General features: G+C 37.8%; 1 protein-coding gene across 1 annotated transcript; it reads right to left on the bottom strand.

Moving 5' to 3' along the window:
• Positions 1-2,093: 2,093 nt before the first annotated feature.
• On the bottom strand, positions 2,094-18,969 carry LOC108710433 (extracellular calcium-sensing receptor). Its single transcript, XM_041585676.1, has 9 exons — positions 18,855-18,969; positions 15,447-15,546; positions 14,099-14,390; positions 13,204-14,022; positions 12,881-13,110; positions 11,804-11,901; positions 8,231-8,271; positions 3,091-3,214; positions 2,094-2,998 (listed from the first exon to the last, which is right to left on the bottom strand). Exons 1-9 carry the CDS (start codon positions 18,967-18,969, stop codon positions 2,094-2,096), a joined length of 2,724 nt encoding a protein of 907 aa, XP_041441610.1.
• Positions 18,970-19,953: the final 984 nt, after the last annotated feature.

The following is a 19,953-nucleotide window of genomic DNA, read 5'->3' as shown; positions in this document are numbered from 1 at the left end:
CTCTTGAAACAACAGTGAACTAAAATCTTCTGGCCAGTGTTTTAAAAGAAGCGCTTCATGGTGCCACCCACCAATATTCTGGTGCACATAGAAAGGTTACTTTACTTATGCAACTCCAATGCAGAAAGCACATTTTGGACACAATTTTGTGAATGCAAATTCCCTGATGCCTAGAGTTGCCTTCACCTTCAAGGTGGCGATTGCTCCAGAGTCAATCGGTGAACTTCTTGGCAATCATAAGAGGATGTGGGATGGACCCACTGATGTGGGCACAGCTATGCAGAAGGTCAAGGATTGTGCTTGGACTCAAGTTCCTTCAGTGAATGGTCTCAATCAACTCATCAACTACATTCATTAATGACCACTAAAATCGACACACTTAAATCTAATTATCCAAAAATATAAGTACTTGCTGCATGGCTGTAGATGATCCAGGTTCAATTACCAATTCGATTCCATTGATAGTTGACCATAAGGCAGCGGTAATTTACGACTGCAGCCATTGTGGCGGAGAGTCAAAATGGTCAATGTCACCACTGGGTTGCCACTTTTTGGCTCGTTTTATATTGGCCGGGATGAGGAGTGTCTATGAGGGACTGGTGTCAGAGGCAGGGTCTTTGTGCAAATGGTGGGCAAAGCCACATCGTAGTGAACTTAGTGAATGCAGCAATACAGGGGGAGCTGGCATAGGGGACTGGAGGCATGTTGGCAGCAGTTTAGAGGCTTGCCAGGGTATAGGATGATGTTTTACAAATGTTAAACACTTGTAATACTGGCCTTGGCTGGTGTAAAATATTGGGTATTGGTAAATATGTTATACTCCAGTTATATTGGTAGGCTGTCAATAGAGTATTTGACTGGCTAAATATCTGATAATTTGTATGTATCTTCTGTAACACATTTTTACACATTAAATATACTTAAATATCACCTTGGTGAGTGGTGTTTGTTGACCATATAACTTATACAAATTATTTAAAAAGACTGAAGTGTCTACAGCTGGTATTTTACTACTTAGGTCAGCGAAATACCAGACAGGTGGCAACCCTAGTCACCACACACATTGCCACTCTTAATTAACTTGCATCCAGACACACTCCTTGGTTTTCTGTATAGTTATGCTTGGTGCCAGTGTATCTGTCCCACCTACTGTCCTGAATCATTTGTGTAATCATTAGGGTTGCATTTGCCAAATACTGCTATTAAATATTGAATTAAATTGGTCAGCTACTTGACAAATTGCCAGTATTTAGTATTGCAGGGACCCATAGGTCCAATAGCCCTTATGGCTTCATGCCCCTACCAGTGCCTCATTTCCTTGTTGCTGGGTTAAAGCCCATGTTATGCTTTGTACCTATTTTACATATCCTCAGGTTGATGACCATATCCTGCATCACTGTAACATAATGCTTTGCAGTGTAAGGTCCTTCCTCTTTGGCCTGCAGCAGTTGATCTGGTTGGATGTGCATTGAGCCTGGAGTCAACAAGGCTCCAGAAGTGTTAGGCCCTAAAGGGACAACCCCTTTAGAAAAGTCATGGAACAGGGACTAATGTCTAAGAGAGTAAGTCAGTGAGCATTAGCTAGCAAGAGCAGCTCTAAGCTCCACCAAGGAGGATCGAAGGGAGTATACATGCCCCATGCACTGAGATAGACTGGGATAAAGGACACCCAGACACTGAGGAAATACACTAAATGTGATAAATTTGGCTTTGTTTTCAAAAGTTCTCAGAAGAAGAGGAGGAAAGATTAAAGGAAATTTTTATAATTATTATTATTATTAATATTTTAAAATGTATCATTGTTTTCATTGGTTTTATGTATTATATATGGTGTGCCTGTAATCTCTCTAATATTATCAAGCTATAAAATTAGGTTAATTTCTATCATGAGGATAACTGTTTGAAAGACTCTTAAATTACATTGGCCTTCACACACAGCTAGAAATATAGATGGGTAAACAAACAGGCACAGTATTATAATATTAATTTATTCATTAAAACCTTTGTAACACCATCATTTTCCTTTGATGGTAATGTAATAGCAGAAGCTTTATTATAAACAAGTTTTAATTTCATTCATTTAATTGTAATGTTTAGGCTGTCCTTTTAACTCTAAGATTTTCTCTGGAGTTCATGTTGGGTCTGAACAATATAATGAAACATTTTGGTACAAAGATACAGACCACCACAGCCCAACTGGAAGACAGAATGGCAAAGACCTCCATTGCCACAGTATACATGCCCCGTGCACTGAGATAGGCTGGGATAAAGGACACCCAGACACTGAGGAAAGCCAACATACTGAATGTGATAAATTTGGCTTCATTGAAACTATCAGGGAGACGTCTGGCCAAGAAAGCAACAATAAAGCTGACAGTGGCCAAGAATCCAAGATATCCCAGCATGCACCAGAAAGCAGTTGGTGAACCTTCATTGCAGTTAACTATGATCACACCAGGTTGAGTGTTAATGTCAAGTTCATGGAAGGGAGGAGAGAAGATCAACCAAAATACACAGTCAATTATCTGAATAAAGACACAAAACATAATGACACAGTAGGACACCTTTACCCCTGTCCACTTTCTTAACCTGCTGCCTGGTTTGGTTGCATTAAAGGCAATAACAACAGTGATGGTTTTGGCCAAAACACAGGAGATGCAGAGAGCAAAAATTATCCCAAATGCCACCTGGCGTAAAATACACTTTTCAGGTTGTGGGTAACCAATGAACCCTAAAGAGCAAAGGAAACAGAGGAACAGGGAGAGCAGGAGAAGATAGCTAAGGGAATAGTTGTTGGCTCTTACAACTGGTGTATTTTTAAAATGAATAAAAATTCCCAAAATTACAAGTGGGATTAGTGAAGAGAAGATAGAAATGGCCGCTAAGCTGTAACCTAAAAGTTCTTCATAGGAAAGGAATTCTGTAGTTCTTGGTAAGCATCTGTCCTGCTGTAGATTAGGCCACATGTCCCAGGAACATGGATGACATTTCACAGCATCTGGGGAGAACAATTTAAAAGAGTTTAAAGTTTGTTTAATGCCAAATATAAATAACATTTATGATCCCAAATCAAAATAATTATTACAGCACCTGTTTGATTTGAAATCTGTCCCTGAGGACACCGGGCACACTCATAGCAGCAAGAGGGTTTTCCTGGAACAATCACCTTCCTAAATCCTGAGGAACAACTTGAACTGCACTTGGATAGAGGGACCTATGACAATCATGACAATCACAGAATCATATTGAAGTACAGGGCACATTAAGTCATTGCCTTTGTTATCAATGATTGTTACCCATAGAGTAGGGAGGAGAAATGTCTAGTAACATACTGTAAAAATATTGTACCATTTGCAAACTTCCCCAAAAAAGACAATAATGTTGAAGGCATTATCTTAAAATTAGGGATTGGCATATCTGGCTACAAGCTCAGTCTTGACAAAACCGAAGCTTTACCCTTAAATGTCACATCGGGGGAGCTAGAGTCCTTACAGACCGCTTTTAATTATAAATGGAGGAGAGACTCCTTAACCTACCTCGGTACCCATACTGTATATCTGCGGTTTATTCCCACTTTTATGACCTAAACTTTAAACCTCTTGTACATCAGACTAAAACTCAGTTGTTGAAATGGTCTCAGTATACTATATCTTGGTTGGGCAGAGTGGCCGCTATAAAAATGAGTGTATTACCCAAATACCTCTACCTCTACCTCCCAGTTGCTGTTCCGCCCTCAACACTTAAGGAAATACAATCCCTATTTCATGATTTTGTCTGGGCAAACCGGAGCCATAGAGTGGCAAACTCAGTCCTGATGTCGACACGTAGTCGAGGTGGCCTGGGTGCCCCCAACATACGAAAATATTATGAGGCTGCCCATCTCAGGCAACTTTTGGCCTGGTCACATTGGAATTCTCCTACGGCATGGGGGCACATTGAAAATGAGCTGGCGCAAGATTACCACTTAAATGCACTTATATGGTGTCCCACTACCACTATCAGATGCCCTCCTACGATACTTTCTGCGACTAGGCACCTACACTCGATATGGCTCAACACCAGGCATAAACATAATCTGATCTCGACCAAACCATTGCTGACCACGTTCCTGAGGAACCCTGCCTTCCAGCCAGGCATGGAACCAGCGTACCATGCGCAGTGGTCCAAGTTTTCTTACTTCACTGTACGGGACATCCTTCACCCACTTACCCACACAATGCTAACTCTACAGACTATTCAGGACAGAGATCCATCTGTGAGAATCAGATTCTTTGAATACCTACAACTCCATCACTTTGTGGATTCTTTTAAAGGGACTGCTATTAGAACCAGCCCCACAGCATTTGAGGCTTTGACCGCCAATGGACTACCACAAAAAGGCCTCATCTCTAAAATCTACTTGTTGCTCACTGCCCCCCAAACACCATCACAGCATCATTTCGCCTTGAGAAAGCTTGTAAGCGAAACGCGCGTTGGCGAGTCGCTCAATCTTTGAGATTCTTTTAAAAGATTTTTCCTGGTACTTTATTGGGTTGGATCTAATTCCTTATTACTGCGGTTTTCTTTTATTCTAATCAATCTTCCTTCCTTTCCAAGGGGCCGGTGATTTGTGGCTTATTAGGGTTAACCTAGTCTCCATAACATCAGGGCAAGTTAACATACCAAGGCCACAGTCTCGGTTACCCTGTCCTGGCTTCCTCTTTGTGGTGTCCCAGTCTTAGAAAACAACAGGCAGTTAGTTTTGGGACAGCTCCACCCTCTTATGTTTCATTATATCTTCTCTCTATTCTATTGACCGCAGTATTCGGTTTTAGTTTTTAATCCTAATTTGGTCATTTTTTAAATTTAACGAGATCTTTTAATTAATTTTATCTCCAGCAGTTATTATATACATATTAGTGATTAATTCAATATAATTTCTTTGGTTCTAATAATTCTCACCTAATTGATTTTTTACACAATTAATTGCACCCCTATAGGAACCTTTTATCTTATCCTTGTTGGTTCAGTCTAACCATGAATTTTTATTGGGATTGATAATTGACTAAACTACCCCCGGATATCATGCACTAATTGGCACTTTATAGAATTTTTTATTAATTAACTTAAAATTGTGTAGTTGCATAATTGATTAATTTATTTGGAGGCATTTACTGCACTTTAATCTATTTATTGAATTAACTCATTTAATCCTAAGAGTTTATCGTATGCTGGTTATTGATTAGGTTGTTACCCACGGGGTATTCTTTTTTCTTTATATTTTTAAGACCATCACAGCATCGTCATAAATATATGGACAAATGGGACCAAGTTCTTCCACAACCGCTCACTGATTCAGACTGGTCCAGAATATGGGACAATGCGGCACACATGGTATCCTGCATACGGCAGAAGGAGCACATTTACAAGATCTTAACTTTCTGGTACTATACCCCAGAAAGACCGCACAAGCTTTTCCCAGAGCACTCTCCTTTCTGTTGGAGAAATTGTGGTATTCAAGGTTCTCTATTGCATATTTTTTGGGATTGCCCATTCATACAGCCCCTCTGGAAAGAAGTACATGACCTTCTATGCTTGCTACTCGCTCAACCAGTGCCGTTAGACCCAGTAGTACTTTTATTGGGCAAACCCTTGCCAAGGACTCACAAGAGTGGGCAAGCTCTAATTAACCAAATATTGACTGCCACTCAGTTAGCCATTGCTGCTAAATGGAAAAGCCAGACAAGTCCCACAATGACTGAAATTATTAACAGGGTGAACAGCAACAGATCTTTCGAGGCTAACATAGCCCACATCCAACATAACAATTCCTCAAAATCTGGTCCATATGGGACCTTAGAGGTATGGCGCCCACCCTGCCCCACTGCGTTTATCTGAGGCTGTCACTGAGCTCCCCAACACTTTTTCTTCATTGCTCCCTAAACCCTCTCTGTTGCTATTGCTTGAACCTGAAGTACTATAATTAGAGTTATTCATTTTATACTTTTTGCTTGGTATCTTTTTCTTGTATCTGTTGTTCATGTTTGAATAATCCATACCTCGCATTCCCACCTGGATTTGCGAACATTTATTGCTTATTGACATAGATCTGGAAGCTGGCCATAAAGGCCCTAGCTCTTGACGATTTTCTGAATGCTACACTGTATTAACATGCAATTTATATCTATTGTGATGTTCTGAGCATTGTAAAACTTTTAAATCTGTCAATCAAAAGTAACTTACAAAAAAAAAATTAGGGATTGGCAATTTGACCTGTTTCGTTTCGCCAGCGAAATGTTGCAGACGCCCATTAAAGTCTATGGGCGTCAAAAAAAATTTGCCGTGCGTCTTTTATTTTTTTGACACACGCCGCCATACAAGTCTATGGGCGTCATTTTTTCGGCGAAACAAGGTGAAAAAATTCGCCCATCCCTACTTAAAATAGTCAGTACAGTAGGGTTGGACTCCGCGCTTGGTAATAGAAAATGCTTAGTGGCAGCACTTATTTTAAATACAGGACCCACTAGTCCTTATGTAAAAAAATATTGAGCAAGGGTAGAGGCATGCGTCTAAGACTTGAGGGATTCTAAAAAAAAAAAAAAGGCGCCAATAGTGTGTTACTTTTTATATAAATGGTCGTGATATAAGTAAGCCTACTCCCATTTGGTAGGATCAATAACTAGCCATTATACATATTAGTTTCTATGGCTCCCGGGTGCTGAGAGGATCTGCTGACGGATAGGCCGGAACAGTGAAGTATTGGCAAGATATCCCACCAATAGCCACATACAAATTGTACTTACAGAATGGAGATCATAATGTGCGTGTTAGAGAAAGTGCTGGATCCTTTCAGCAGGCAGTTTTCCAAAACGGTATTGCCGCTATTGCTTCCTGGGATGCGGATGAGTCTTTCTCCTTCTCTGCTGGTTTTCCCTGTGTAGATCCTGACCGCGTGGTGTATCCGGACTGTTTGCTGAAAATCCTCATGTCCTCCAAACTAAACAAAACTTTTGTTTAATCAGTCTCGTGTGGACTTTTTGGAATTTGGAATATTTAAAGGATTCCGTCTTTATTTAATGGTCATATACTCTTTATTCAATTTCAGTAAAAAAAAGCCCAACGTGTTTCATATACTGTATACAAATACTTCAGGGGCAATACTCTTACTGCTTTCCAGTCTCTTTTAACCGGTAGTGGGGCGATAAGAATAAATTAGCTTCAATTATGGGATAGTTGGTACCATAAATTACAACATTAATTATACACAGTATCAGATATTTATAAATAGTCAATTATAAAAATGCAGAATTAAGTCATCGATTTCAAATTAATTAAAAAATAATTTAGAAAGTTAAGCATTGCATCATTTAATTAAATCACTTAAAAAGCATTGCAGATCAATTTCTATATTTAGTCCATTCGAGGAGAGTGTTTTAATCTGTGAATCCAGAATGTTTCCTCTCTTGATATCACCTGTACCACCATTGGGGATATTTCTGCCCTATTCCTATGAATGTGAGCAAGGAAAGGTCTGAATTATGTTTAATTTTAAAATGTGCAGATACACTATGGGGCAGATTAAAAAATTTGAAATTTTGAGATAATTATTTGTACTTGGGGATAGTCCTAATTCATTTCAAATTTGAAAAAAATTTCTAAATGTACCATGTACTGTCTCTTTAAAAATTTGACTTTGACCATTCACCATCTTAAACCTGCCGAATTGCTGTTTTAGCCTATGGGGGACCTGCTAGAACCCATTTGGAGTCAATTGGTGAAAAATCTGAGTTTTTTGGGGGGAAAACTTCGAATGGCATGATTTGAATTAGATCGAAAAAGGACCTATTCAGGCAAAAAAAACCTCGATTTAATTTTGGTTGGTCTTTTTGAATTCGAATTTCGAAGTTCTGAAAATTTGACCCTTGATAAATCTGTTCCTAAGTGTCATTAATGTGGATATTATTTATGTGTTCCCTTATTCTGGTTTTCAAACATCTGCTTGTTCTTCCAACATATTGCAAATTGCAGGGACACTGTAACAGGTATATTATAGTTTTATTTTTACAAGTTATTGTGTTCTTAATAGTGAACACATCATTTACAGTTACGTTTGATTTAAATTCCAACACTTTCTTTTCCTTTTTGTTACATGTCTTGCATGCTTTACTGGTTTTTTTTAAATAAATGCTGCCACTAAGCATTTTTTATTACCAAGAGTCCACCACTAATGTATTGATTGTTTTTCACTTACCACACAAGGACACCAATGCTGGTATTCAATATGGAAATTTTCTATGAATGGAGAAACAGAAATGTGGACATTAATCATATTTTTCAATGTAAAGATGACCAGAATATGAACGGTGAATTCTTACTGAACCAATTATTTAACTTGTTGAACAAAGAAATGAAGTTATGGTGGGATACTGTCACCTTAGAAAAGTATTTAGAACAAGAATTGATCCCTAAAGGTTTACAAATACACAAATACCCCATTTTTAATAGTGAAGACCCCACATGTATAAAAAGGTGGAATTTAATTTTAAAGTGAACCTCCTTTGATCTTATGAACCTCAATTAGAAAACCTAGAAACAGAGATCAATGACATATAAGAAAGATTAAAACCCATAAAAGATGTCAGAGAATATCAAGAGCAAGCAAAACATCTCAAGACCAAACTGGTAAAGTTGGAAAAATAACCTATTTGGAGCCAATTGGTGGACCTATTCGATCAGAAACTGACCTATTCGACCAAAAAAAACCTTCAACTTAATTTCGGTTGGTCTTTTTGAATTTGAATTTCGAAGTTTTTTCAATTCAAAATTAGACCCTTGATAAATATGTCCCATATAGAAGTAATAGACCAAGATCACGATGATCACGTTGGAATAGACACAGATCACGATGGAATAAACTAAATGACAACATGGATTTTCTAAAGAAAAGAGAAAGGGACAAGGAAAAGAGATTGCACAAGGAGAACAGAGAAGATATAAGATTAGGCACACCAAACAAAAAATAAAAAATCCAAATAGATGAGGAGGGAGGAAATCTAGGGAATATAGAACGTCCAGACAGAAGTAGAATGTGATTCTATTTTAGGTATTTATAATACAACCAAAAAAAACTTAACACCCAACCAAGTCAAATTACTCCAAAAAGAACTCAAATATTCCCCCACAAATCGACTTAACAAGTTTGAAACATATATCGATACCCACAAATTTATTAGGAGATTAAGCCTAAAGAAACATTTTATCAATAGTAGAAAACATCCACCTACAAACATATTAGTCTAACAACCAAATCCACATTTAACCTTTTTCATAAACACTTTCAGGGATCGTGTACTAGAAGATTTAGATAAAATAGAGGATAATTCCCAAGGCAAGGATAATCTAACAAAGGCAGAAAGAAACACTCTAATTGAGTGAAAAAAAGATGACTCGATCATTATAAAACCTGCAGATAAAGGGGGAGGGATAGTAGTTATGTATAAAGAGAATTATATTCAAGAGATTAAGTCACAACTGTCAGATGAAAATACATTGAAGAAATTAAAACATAATCCTACTACCAAATTTAAACAAGCACTTTCCATAATCCTAAAAGGAGCCAAAAAAGAAGGTATCTTAACAAAAAATGAATTTCAGTACCTTAAGGTTGATTTTCCAAAAATACCCGTAATTTACACCCTACCAAAAATTCATAAAAATTTGAAAAATCCCCCAGGATGACCAATCATTTAAGGGTGCAGTTCATTAACATCCAACCTATCTGAATATATTGATTTTTTCCTACAACCCCTGCTTAGAAAATTACCATCCTACAGTATATGAAGGACACCATCGCTACAATAGAATTTTTAAATAAATTCACTTGGAAACCGGGATATATTATAGGAACATGTGATGTGACATCATTATACACCATTATTAAACACAAACAAGGAATACAAGAAATATTATTTAGACCAAGACAACTCAGTAGAGAAAGAGTTCTTATTAAAAGGAATCGAATTTATACTAAATAAAAATTACTTTTGGTTTGAAGAGGAGTACCTTTTACAGACCAAGGGGATTCGCGCCAAGCTACGCAAATCTGTTTATGGGGTATGGGGAAGAATTAACTATAACACCATATCTCAGTGAAAATAACGGTCTAGTAGCTTGGAAGAGCTACATTGATGACTGCCTGTTTATAAGGAATGGCCCTGAATTGGTTCTTTTTCATTTTCTAAACAAAATAAACCACACTGATTTTAATATAAAATTGACAAGTAACTATCGTACAGAAAAGGTAAACTTCCTAGACCTTTCAATTTTTATCAAAGATAGAGAACTAGAGACCAGCATATACTGAAAACCTACAGCCTGTATTGGATTCATTTAAAAAAAAAAAAAAAAAAAAAGTTGCCACCATAAAAAAATGGCTTAAGAACATTCCCTTCAGTCAATTCAACAGAATTAAGAGAAATTGCAGACGCCCAGTGGATTATGAAAGAGAATGTCTCGCATTAATAAAACAGTTTAACAAAAAGGGTTATAGAGACAATATAACCAGAAACGAATTGTTGAAAAATAACAACAGAAGAAAAACTGAAATAACTTCATTCCATTTATTACAACATTTAGTTTGGCGAATAAATTTTGCTGGCATGAAATAGCACAAATTTCCTCGTTTCGCTGCTGGCGAATAAATTTGTGAATTTCCCGCGAAAAAGCACCTGTAAAAATATTCTGCCGTCAATTTCCGATTTTCACAATTTTTTCGTGAAAATGTTCGGATTGTTCGATTTTTTTGTGAAAACTTTAGAATTACTCCATTTTTTTGTGAAAACTTTTGAATTGCTAGATTTTTTGTGAAAATGTTTGAATTGCTCGAATTTTTTATGAAAACGTTCGAATTGCTTGATTTTTTTGTGAAAACATTCGAATTGCATGATTTTTTCATGAAACGTTTGAATTTCACGATTTTTTCATGAAAACGTTTGAATTTCATGTTTTTTCTAGTGAACTTTCCAATTTCACAATTTTCACGAATTTGCCCATCACAACGTTTAATGAATCCAATACGAAAGTAGAAAATGTAATAAAACAGCACTGGCACATATTAAAGAAAGACAAAGATTTGAATAAATATCTAACTGAATATCCTCACTTGATTTATAAAAAAAACATACTATTAAGCAGATACTTGGGCCCAGTTGCCTCCAAAAAAAACCCCACAGGAATCACAGGTATAAACTACTTTTTTAACAACAAAGAAAAAAAAGGTTTTTATCCTTGCAGAAACTGTAACGCATGGAAGACATGTAACAAAAAGGAAAAGAAAGTGTTAGTATTTAACAAATGAGGTGATGCAATGATTACCGTAACTTTCTAAATTATTTTTTAATTAATTTTAAATCAATGACTTAATTCTGCATTTTTATAATTGACTATTTATAAATATCTGATACTGTGTATAATTAATGGTGTAATTTATGGTACCAATTATCCCTTAATTGAATCTAACTTATTCTAATTTCCCCACTACCAGTTAAAAGAGACCGGAAAGCAGTATGGGTATTGCCCCTGATGAAGTATTTGTATATATGAAACGATTTAGACTTTTTTTTACTGAAATTGAATAAAGAGTATATCACCATTGGGTAAAGACGGAATCCTTTAACTATTATTCGGTGCCAAATTCCAAAAAGCCCACACGAGACTGATTAAACAAAAGTTTTGCTTAGTTTGGAGGACATAAGGATCTTCAGCAAACAGACCGGATACACCACGCGGTCACAGGAAAACCCGGCAGAGAAGGAGAAAGACTCACCTGCATCCCAGGAAGCAATATCGGTGATACCGTTTTGGAAAGACCGCCTGCTGAAAGGATCCGGCACTTTCTCTAACCCGCACATTACAGTCTCCATCCTGTAAGTACAATTTGTATGCGGCCTATCGGTGTGATATCTTGGCAATACTTCACTATTGCAGCCTATCCGTCAACAGCACCTTTTTTTTCTATTTAGGATCCCTCGAGTCTTCCCTTGCTCAATATTATCTTAAAATACCTCGTCTAATTTCTTGGATACACTCAGGACATTGCTAAATACAAAGCAGCACTTTCTTGTGAAAAGGAATATAGATCGATGGCCCATTTGAAGGCATAAAAAAAATTATCAATATTGTAGGAGATGAATATTCTTTAATACAGCCAAGGAAGGGGTTTTTATAGGGGCTTGTGCTCTATAGATTGACTTGTATCATTACATATATACATATACAGTATAATATTTATTGTTATATATAAATATTAGCATTTCGCTTGGAAACAGTTGCACAACTCTCATATTAAATAATAATAATACTAATACTACTACTACTAATAATTATTATTATTATTATTAATATATAAAAATTCATTAAATAATGAAGAGTCTTAACGGAAATTAAAGTTAGTATATACAGTAGTAGGGATGCACCAAATCACTATTTTATGGAATCAAATTGCAACTCCTAAACAAAAGATGTGTCCAAATAAAAAAAAAAATTTAAGAAAAAAACTTGCATCACCTGGGAACAACATTTTTTTTGACTGAATGCTGCCCATAAATATGTAAATTTTTGTTGTTGACTTCCCTTGATATCTCTCTCTCTCTCCAAATATATATATGTAACATAGTAACATATTAAGTTAGGTTGAAAAAAGACACACGTCCATCAAGTTCGGCCGTTTAACTTTTTTTAACCTGCCTAACTGATAGTTGATCCAGAGGAAGGCAAAAAAACTAATTTGATACCCATGTAATAATATAAACTGTATTAGAATACATTAAATGAAAATATTCATGCAATGCTAGACAATATATACATGAGATGCTAGTCATGAAGGAATAGCAATGTGTCTTACAGCACCTGGGTTTTGCTGGCCCAGTCAATTCCACCATTATCTATGTTTAACGTTTTCCCATTAGGAGCACTTAAGTCGTATTTTCCGACTGTGACTTGCTCCAGGGTGCCCTTGGAAGTCAGATGCCAATTCATGATATCATAGACCGCTGGAGGATTCCCTCTTTCATCGAAAGAAACTTGGTTCCCATCTGGGGTTTTGAAGATCACTTTTTTTACATAATGGAGAAGCTGAGAATTAGAAATAAAAATGCATTTAGAGAATGAAAAACATGGAAATCAGTATGAAAATAATCTGAATTGAGTAATAAAGCAATCCTTTACATGCCAGGGGTGAAACGATGATATATTGGCACAGGTTCCTTGATAGAATGGTCCAACTCCAGTTGTGCAATTAAACAAATTATGCAGAGCCCATGCAATGGCATAAACAGCAGTGAACACATTGAAAGACACTCGCCGATCTACGTCAGTTAATAGACTGTCCAGCTTTTCAGTTCCTGTACATGTTGGTTCTCTGGCATTGTCCATCAAGGTAAAGTTTGTCTGATTGGGCCACTTACAAAAGAAGGCTTGTTCCCAAAACTCCTTTATAAATGGGTCAGAAAGATCATTTGATGGGTGGAGACTCTTAAGATACTCACTAAATCTTGGCATCTGCCCACTGTAGATTGCAAAACCAATGGTGCCCAACAAAATCCCTTGGAATCGTTCATTAGAGAGTAGATCTGAAGTTGCCCATGCTTCACTTGCAATCCAAATCTTTCCAGTCACATTCTGCTTCAACAGCTCTTCCAACACAATTACAAAATCAGAATCAGAGGTTATTGCAATCACAACCTTTGCAGTCGATTCTTTAATGACCCGGGCAATTCGAGGAGCATTCCTATTGGGTTGGCTAGTCAAGATGTTTTCAGTGAAGGCCACACAGGCACCACTATTTATAATTTCTTGCATTGCTATCTGAAGTCCCAATTGACCATAGTCATTATCATTGGCAAGAAGACCAACCCAAGACCAACCAAAATGAGAAACAAGTTGGGCCAGACCCCTCATCTGAAACTCATCACTAGGTACAGTACGGAAAAAGGAAGGAAACAAGTTCCGATTACTTAGAAGCGGGCTGGTTGCAAAATAACTGATCTGTAAAAGAGAATACACAATGCAGTGATTTGGAAGAGACTGCTTATAATCTTACTTTTGAAAATGTTGTGCTTACTTGTGGGTAATGGTACAGTCCAAGGATTTGGGCCATAAGAATGGATCTGGTGGATCCCGAGTCACCAATAATACCAGCAAGACGTGTCTCTTGGTGGCAGTTATAATTTGGGGTGCTTCCTTTTACTCCCGACAGCATTGAAAAAATCTCTTGGGCTACTTTCCTTAAAGAATAGCAGGTGTCAAAAACCTTGTAGCCAATAGTAATGTTGGGAAGGAGCTCAGGATCCGAGTTAATCTCCTCCACAGCAAATATTAAAGCCTGCATGCTCTGGTAATACTCAATAGAAACCCTAGAGTGAAAACACAGAACCAGTATTGATAGTGCAGGGCCAAGCAAGACACCGTTTCAGAAACTACAGCATAGATACCATTCTGGACACTGTGCGGACACAGTAGATGAACCTTATTTGGCTATTGTAGTGAGACTGTGAGTCTGTCCCTAAGATGGACATAGTGACACAGTTATGCTTAAATAAGAATGATGATTGGATGTCACTGGATCAGCCCCATGGAAGCAGAAATGGTTAAATAGTTATCTGTTGTATTGCTAAATGTTCCCTCAACGTCCTCATGAGCTTTCAGGACGTATGAGCTATTATTTAATACTTCTCGTACGACAATACCTGTACATGTATATGGATATATCTATTTCTATATCTGGTTCTGCCAAATTCAAAACTGATAGATCTGGTGTATTCCCAGATTTGTCAAGCCTTCCAGCCTTTCAGGCTCACAATCGCCTTTTTTCAAGCTTGAAAAAAGGCGATTGTGAGCCTGAAACGTCGCTGCTATTTGTTTATCCTGAAATAAGCCCTTTTGGAATAAAGGCTTTTTAAGAATTTACCTCAAGTGTGGTGCTGTCTGTTCATCGAATTTGTTTACAAAACGGGTGGAAGTGGCCACCTCAGACCTGCACCTGCATCCAATATACCCTATGGGTGAGTGCTGACTTCTTATCTTCATTTCCAAGCCTTCCAGTTATGCCCCATAATAATTCTAAACCATTTAAATGGACTTAAAACATATTGGCCACTTAAGCCAAAATCTATCCTCCTCCTTTAAAAAGCAAACTAGGAATGGAATTGTATAAAAAGGGTCAGAAAGTAGCATTTGCCATCCTTCCAACCTGATAACTGTTTAGTGGATAAGAATAGAGAAATTTTTCTCTCCATGTGCAAAATATCATGTGAACATTTTGCACCCAGTTTCCTTGAACCCTCAAACTACACAAGACATTTACTTAACATGGATAGGTTTTTTTTACTAGAAAAATCACCCCAACCTGTGTCTCCTCACCTTATTTTAAAAAGGTACTCTTTATTTAAGTTAGTTAAGTTATTGTTTACCTAGACCTAGGGAGAATTAAGACTGTGAGAATGCTGAGATCTCTGGATTCATTGCTATCAGAAACCTTTGCAGCTATCTGAAGCCATTTATCAGATTTTACTGTAAAAAGTGAGGAATCTGTTGAAAAATACTATTATATGTCAGTTTCAGGCTGGGTTAAAAATATAAAAATTCTGCAGATAACATATAAATGTAAGAGACTGTTTCTATAAGAAAAAGAGAAGGACTTGCATCCTTCTTTAAATTGAAATATTTTCTCAAATTTGATATACAGTATTATAGAGTTGGGTAGAATTATTCTATCTCACCCACAAAACTAGATACATTTAGATACCAATGACCTATGCAGAGAAGAGGAGGTTGAAAGAAAGTCAGACAGTCTGTAAATGAATGGTTATTACTCCAGGGAAGTGTTTTATGTCCACAAAATCTCATTTCAACCTTCCTCCCAATTAATAAATCAGTTACATGTCTAAAATATATCATGAAATTATTTAAACCCTCTCAGATCATGCCTCCTGTCCCAGTGCTCCTTGTGGGATGTCTCTTCTCAGTGACTCTCTAGTGCCCCCCCCCCCGCTTTACAACCTAGTCAGGACACTTTAAGCAGCCATAAGCTTAACTTGAAGCTTCAATTTAACCAACAAGCCCCCACCATCAGGCAGCACTAAGCTCTATAGAAGCATGGGTTGCTGTTGGTTGTATGACGTTCTTCTCCAGATGTCACCCTAAGTAAAATTGGGAGCTTTTAATGTCAATATCTAGGTTCTTGCCCCCCACCACTGTATGTTTATGTGATCATTGGGCCCCCTGGGGAAAGAACTCTATTGTTACAGCTTATAGCTTGTTATAGCTTAAAATGTTAAAAACATTGAAGCTTCATAATCCCAGTTTATGAGCTTCTACCATGCTAGCTTTATGAATTTGAGTAGTTTTCTAAGAACTATTAGTCATTACATCATCTCACTCCTTTTCACAAGCTGAACCCATCCTCTGGAATGCTCTGCCTCATCCCATTATTCACTCTCAGAGCCTCCAGGCCATACTGGTAACCCTCACCCTACTGAGTAGGTAAGATCTCACTATTAGCGCCCTCCCCTACTGTTTCCCAACTATATCCAGTTGTAACTGTAATTTTTTAACAAATGATATGATAGAATAAATAGAACTCAGAGACATTATTTGTCAATTGTGCCAGTTGTGCTCTGCTCTCCTGCAAGTGTTTGATGTGAAGGGGATTAATGCCCAGCCCCAAACATTACAATGATACTTACATTTGACACTGGAGCTCTGGAGGTTTTCTGGTGAATTGGATATCACTATAGACCCTTTCCAAATGAATTAAAAAAGTTCCTCCAATGATAATGTCTCCTGGACGGCTCATATAGCCAGTTATGGTCTCTTGGGGCAGGTTGCAGTTGGTATTGGAGTCAGAGAGGGCACAGGCTTTCATAGCAAATGTGTACAGAATCCACAAAGTGGAGAATACAAACCAATTGATTCTGATGCACAACTCCCTGTTACATCTCAGAATCATCTCTAATATAACAGACGTTGACTTGTGACTCACAGACCGTGCAGCAGTATCACTAACAGTATTTGGGCAATGAGCTGACTTTTATATAGAGGTGAGGCAGATAAGCCCTGGGGAGCATTAAGTTCTACATGCCTGGAGATGCTGCTCAGTTATATATAATTAGCCATTTTTCCATTAGACAAACTTCTCCCAAAAGAGGAGGATGATTTCTTTGATGTTATCGAGTTCCTCAGGGATTTGTATGCAGTGGGAATGGAAGCAACAAATGTGAAAATTAATCATCTTTCAATAAAAGCTTTTCTCTTGAAACAACAATAAGCCACAATCATCTGGCCAGTGTTTCAAGTGAAGAGCTTCATGGTGCCACTGCACCAATATTTCTGATGCACATAGAAAGGTTACTTTACTTATGCACATGCAATGTGGAAAGCTACATATTGGACACAATTTGTGAGAATACAAATTTCCTAATGCCTAGAGTTACCTCCACCTTCGAGGTGGGGATTGCTCCAGAGTTCCCCTACATCAAAAGGTGAACTTATTCTGCAATCGAAAGAGGAGGTGGGATGGACCCACTGATGTGGGCACAGCTATGCAGAAGGTCATGGATTGTGCTCGGACAAAAGTGCCTTCAATGAATGGCCTCAATCAACTCATCAACTGCATTTATTTTTTTGTGATGGCAACTGTAGTTGCAGTCATAAATGACCCCTAAAATCTACACATTTATTCACACTTCTACACAATTATCAAAAAATATAAGTACTTGTTGCATGTCTTCTAGATAATCCAGGGTCAACTACCAATCCAATTCCATTGATAGTTGACCATACTGCAGGGGTAATTTACGACTGCAGTCATTGTTGCGGACACTCAAACATAGTCAATGTCACTACTGGGGTTGCCACTTTTTTTGTCTCACTTTATACTGGCTGGCCTGAGGAGTGTCTATGAGGGGCTGGAGTCAGAGGATGGGTATTTGTGCATATGGGGAGCAAAGTTAGATGCCAGCAGCCAAATCATAGTGAACTTAGTGAATACGGCAATAAAAGGGGAGCTGGGATAGGGGACTGGAGGCATGTTGGCAACAGTTTAGATGCATGCCAGGGCATATTACTACTAGTGATGTGTGGATAAATTCGCCTGGCACGAATTGGCGGCTAATTAAATCCTTGGAAATTCACCGGTATTAAAAAAAAATTCTGGGCGCGCATCCACAAAGTTGCTCGCATCAAAATCGCTGTGTGTCAACACTATACGGATGCCCATTGACTTTAATGCCAGCATCAAAATTGAACAGAGTGACTTTTTCGTCAATTTCTGATTTTCATGTTTTTTCTGTGAAAATTTTCCGATTTTCAGGATTTTTTTGTGAAACTTTTCGATTTTCAAGATTTTTCATGAAACTTTCTGATTTTCAGGATTTTTTGTTTTGCCGTTTCGGGATAAATTCACCCATCACTAATTACTACTTATTACTAATGTTAAAAATGTATAATACTGGCCTTAGCTGGTATTGTAATACTTAGGTCAGTGAAATACCTGATGGATGGCAACCGTAGTCACCACTCACATTGACACTCTTAATTAAAGGTACTTACATCCAAACTCACTCTTTGGTTTTCTGTATAGCTATGCTTGGTGCCAGTGCGTCTGTCCCACCTACTGTCCTGAATCATTTGTGTAATCATTAGGGTTGCATTTGCCAAATAATTCTAATAAATATTGATTTAAATTTGTCAGCTATTTGACATATTGCTAGTATTTAGTATTGGAGGGACCCATAGGTCTAATGGCCCTTAAGGCTTCATGTCCCTACCAGTGTCTCATTTCCTTCTTGCAGGGTTAAATCCGATGTAACGCTTTGTACCTATTTTACATATCCTCAGATTGATGACCATATCCTGCATCACTGTAACATAATGCTTTACATTGGGAGGTCCTTCCTCTTTGGCCTGCAGCAGTTGATCTGGTTGGATGTCCATTGATCCTGGAGTCAACAAGGCCCCAGAAGTGTTAGGCCCTAAAGGGGAACAGGGACCCCATGAACAAGGTTAGCTAGAGTGCAGGAAAGCCACTGTTACAGCACTCTCTATAGAGAGTCAGTCAGTGAGCATTGGTTAGCAAGAGCAGCTCTAAGCTCCATCAAGGAGGATAGACGGGAGTAGCTGTGCCCTGCTGCCTGTAGTGAAGGGACCACAGTACTGAAAAGGGAATCAGGTTATTGTTCTATCCCTGTTCCAAATCTATTGTAGGAATCCAGACCACATGAGTTATTGACAACCTGGAAGGTGTATAAAACTCCCCCTGCTATTCCTTCAGTGGTGCAATTTATGCTGTGTCTGCTACATTGACTGTACCTGGCATTATTCAACTACCTCATTGTATTGTGAGCATTCTAAACCTTGTGATGCTTTATATTTCTTAAAGCCTGTTGTTACAGTTTTGAACCTCTGGCCTCCATTTAGTATTCTGTTACACATTTGGCAGTATAGAGGTGCAGTTCAACAACACCCTCACATACTCTTTCCATCTAGTAAAATCCCATACTGTTGAAAGAGGGTCCAGTGTAGCCTATGCTCTACCCCTCTAGTTGGGGCTATTTGACTTTTTAAGCCAAATTTGGGATACAGTATTATAATTTCATGCATCACAAAAACCCTTCTTTAAAATATCAACATTTTCTGTCTCTTGGCGAAGAATGGTGACTTCATAAGTTTTAGGAGGAACAGGGATCTGCAATGAGCAGTCTTTGAGACACAATCATTCTTAAACCTACATGTGGGTTTAGTTATTAGTCAACTTGTATTAAAGAAGTGGGTCAGAGCCCACTTAGTGCAAGTAAAGGTAGCCAAGCAGCCAAATGCTCCAACAGAAGGTTAGTGGGTTAGTACCCTGGTTGAACACATGTAAATGTCCAGCAACATTGCATAGAGGGTGTTTCTCTATAGAGAAGATTCCTATTCTTC

The sequence above is a fragment of the Xenopus laevis genome, chromosome 3L (assembly GCF_017654675.1).
Source record: "Xenopus laevis strain J_2021 chromosome 3L, Xenopus_laevis_v10.1, whole genome shotgun sequence".
Lineage (NCBI taxonomy): Eukaryota > Metazoa > Chordata > Amphibia > Anura > Pipidae > Xenopus > Xenopus laevis.
The sequence above is the reverse complement of the archived record's forward strand: the minus strand, read 5'-3'. Positions and strand labels throughout refer to the sequence as shown.

Coding starts and splice junctions, on each gene's coding strand:
- LOC108710433 (XM_041585676.1), bottom strand. CDS start 18,969: ATGGACATCCAACCAGATCAACTGCTGCAGGCCAAAGAGGAAGGACCT. Junction 15,547..18,854: donor TCTGAGGATATGTAAAATAG/GTACAAAGCGTT, acceptor CACTTTTTACAG/TAAAATCTGATAAATGGCTT. Junction 3,215..8,230: donor AGCATTGGTGTCCTTGTGTG/GTAAGTGAAAAA, acceptor TGATTGTCATAG/GTCCCTCTATCCAAGTGCAG.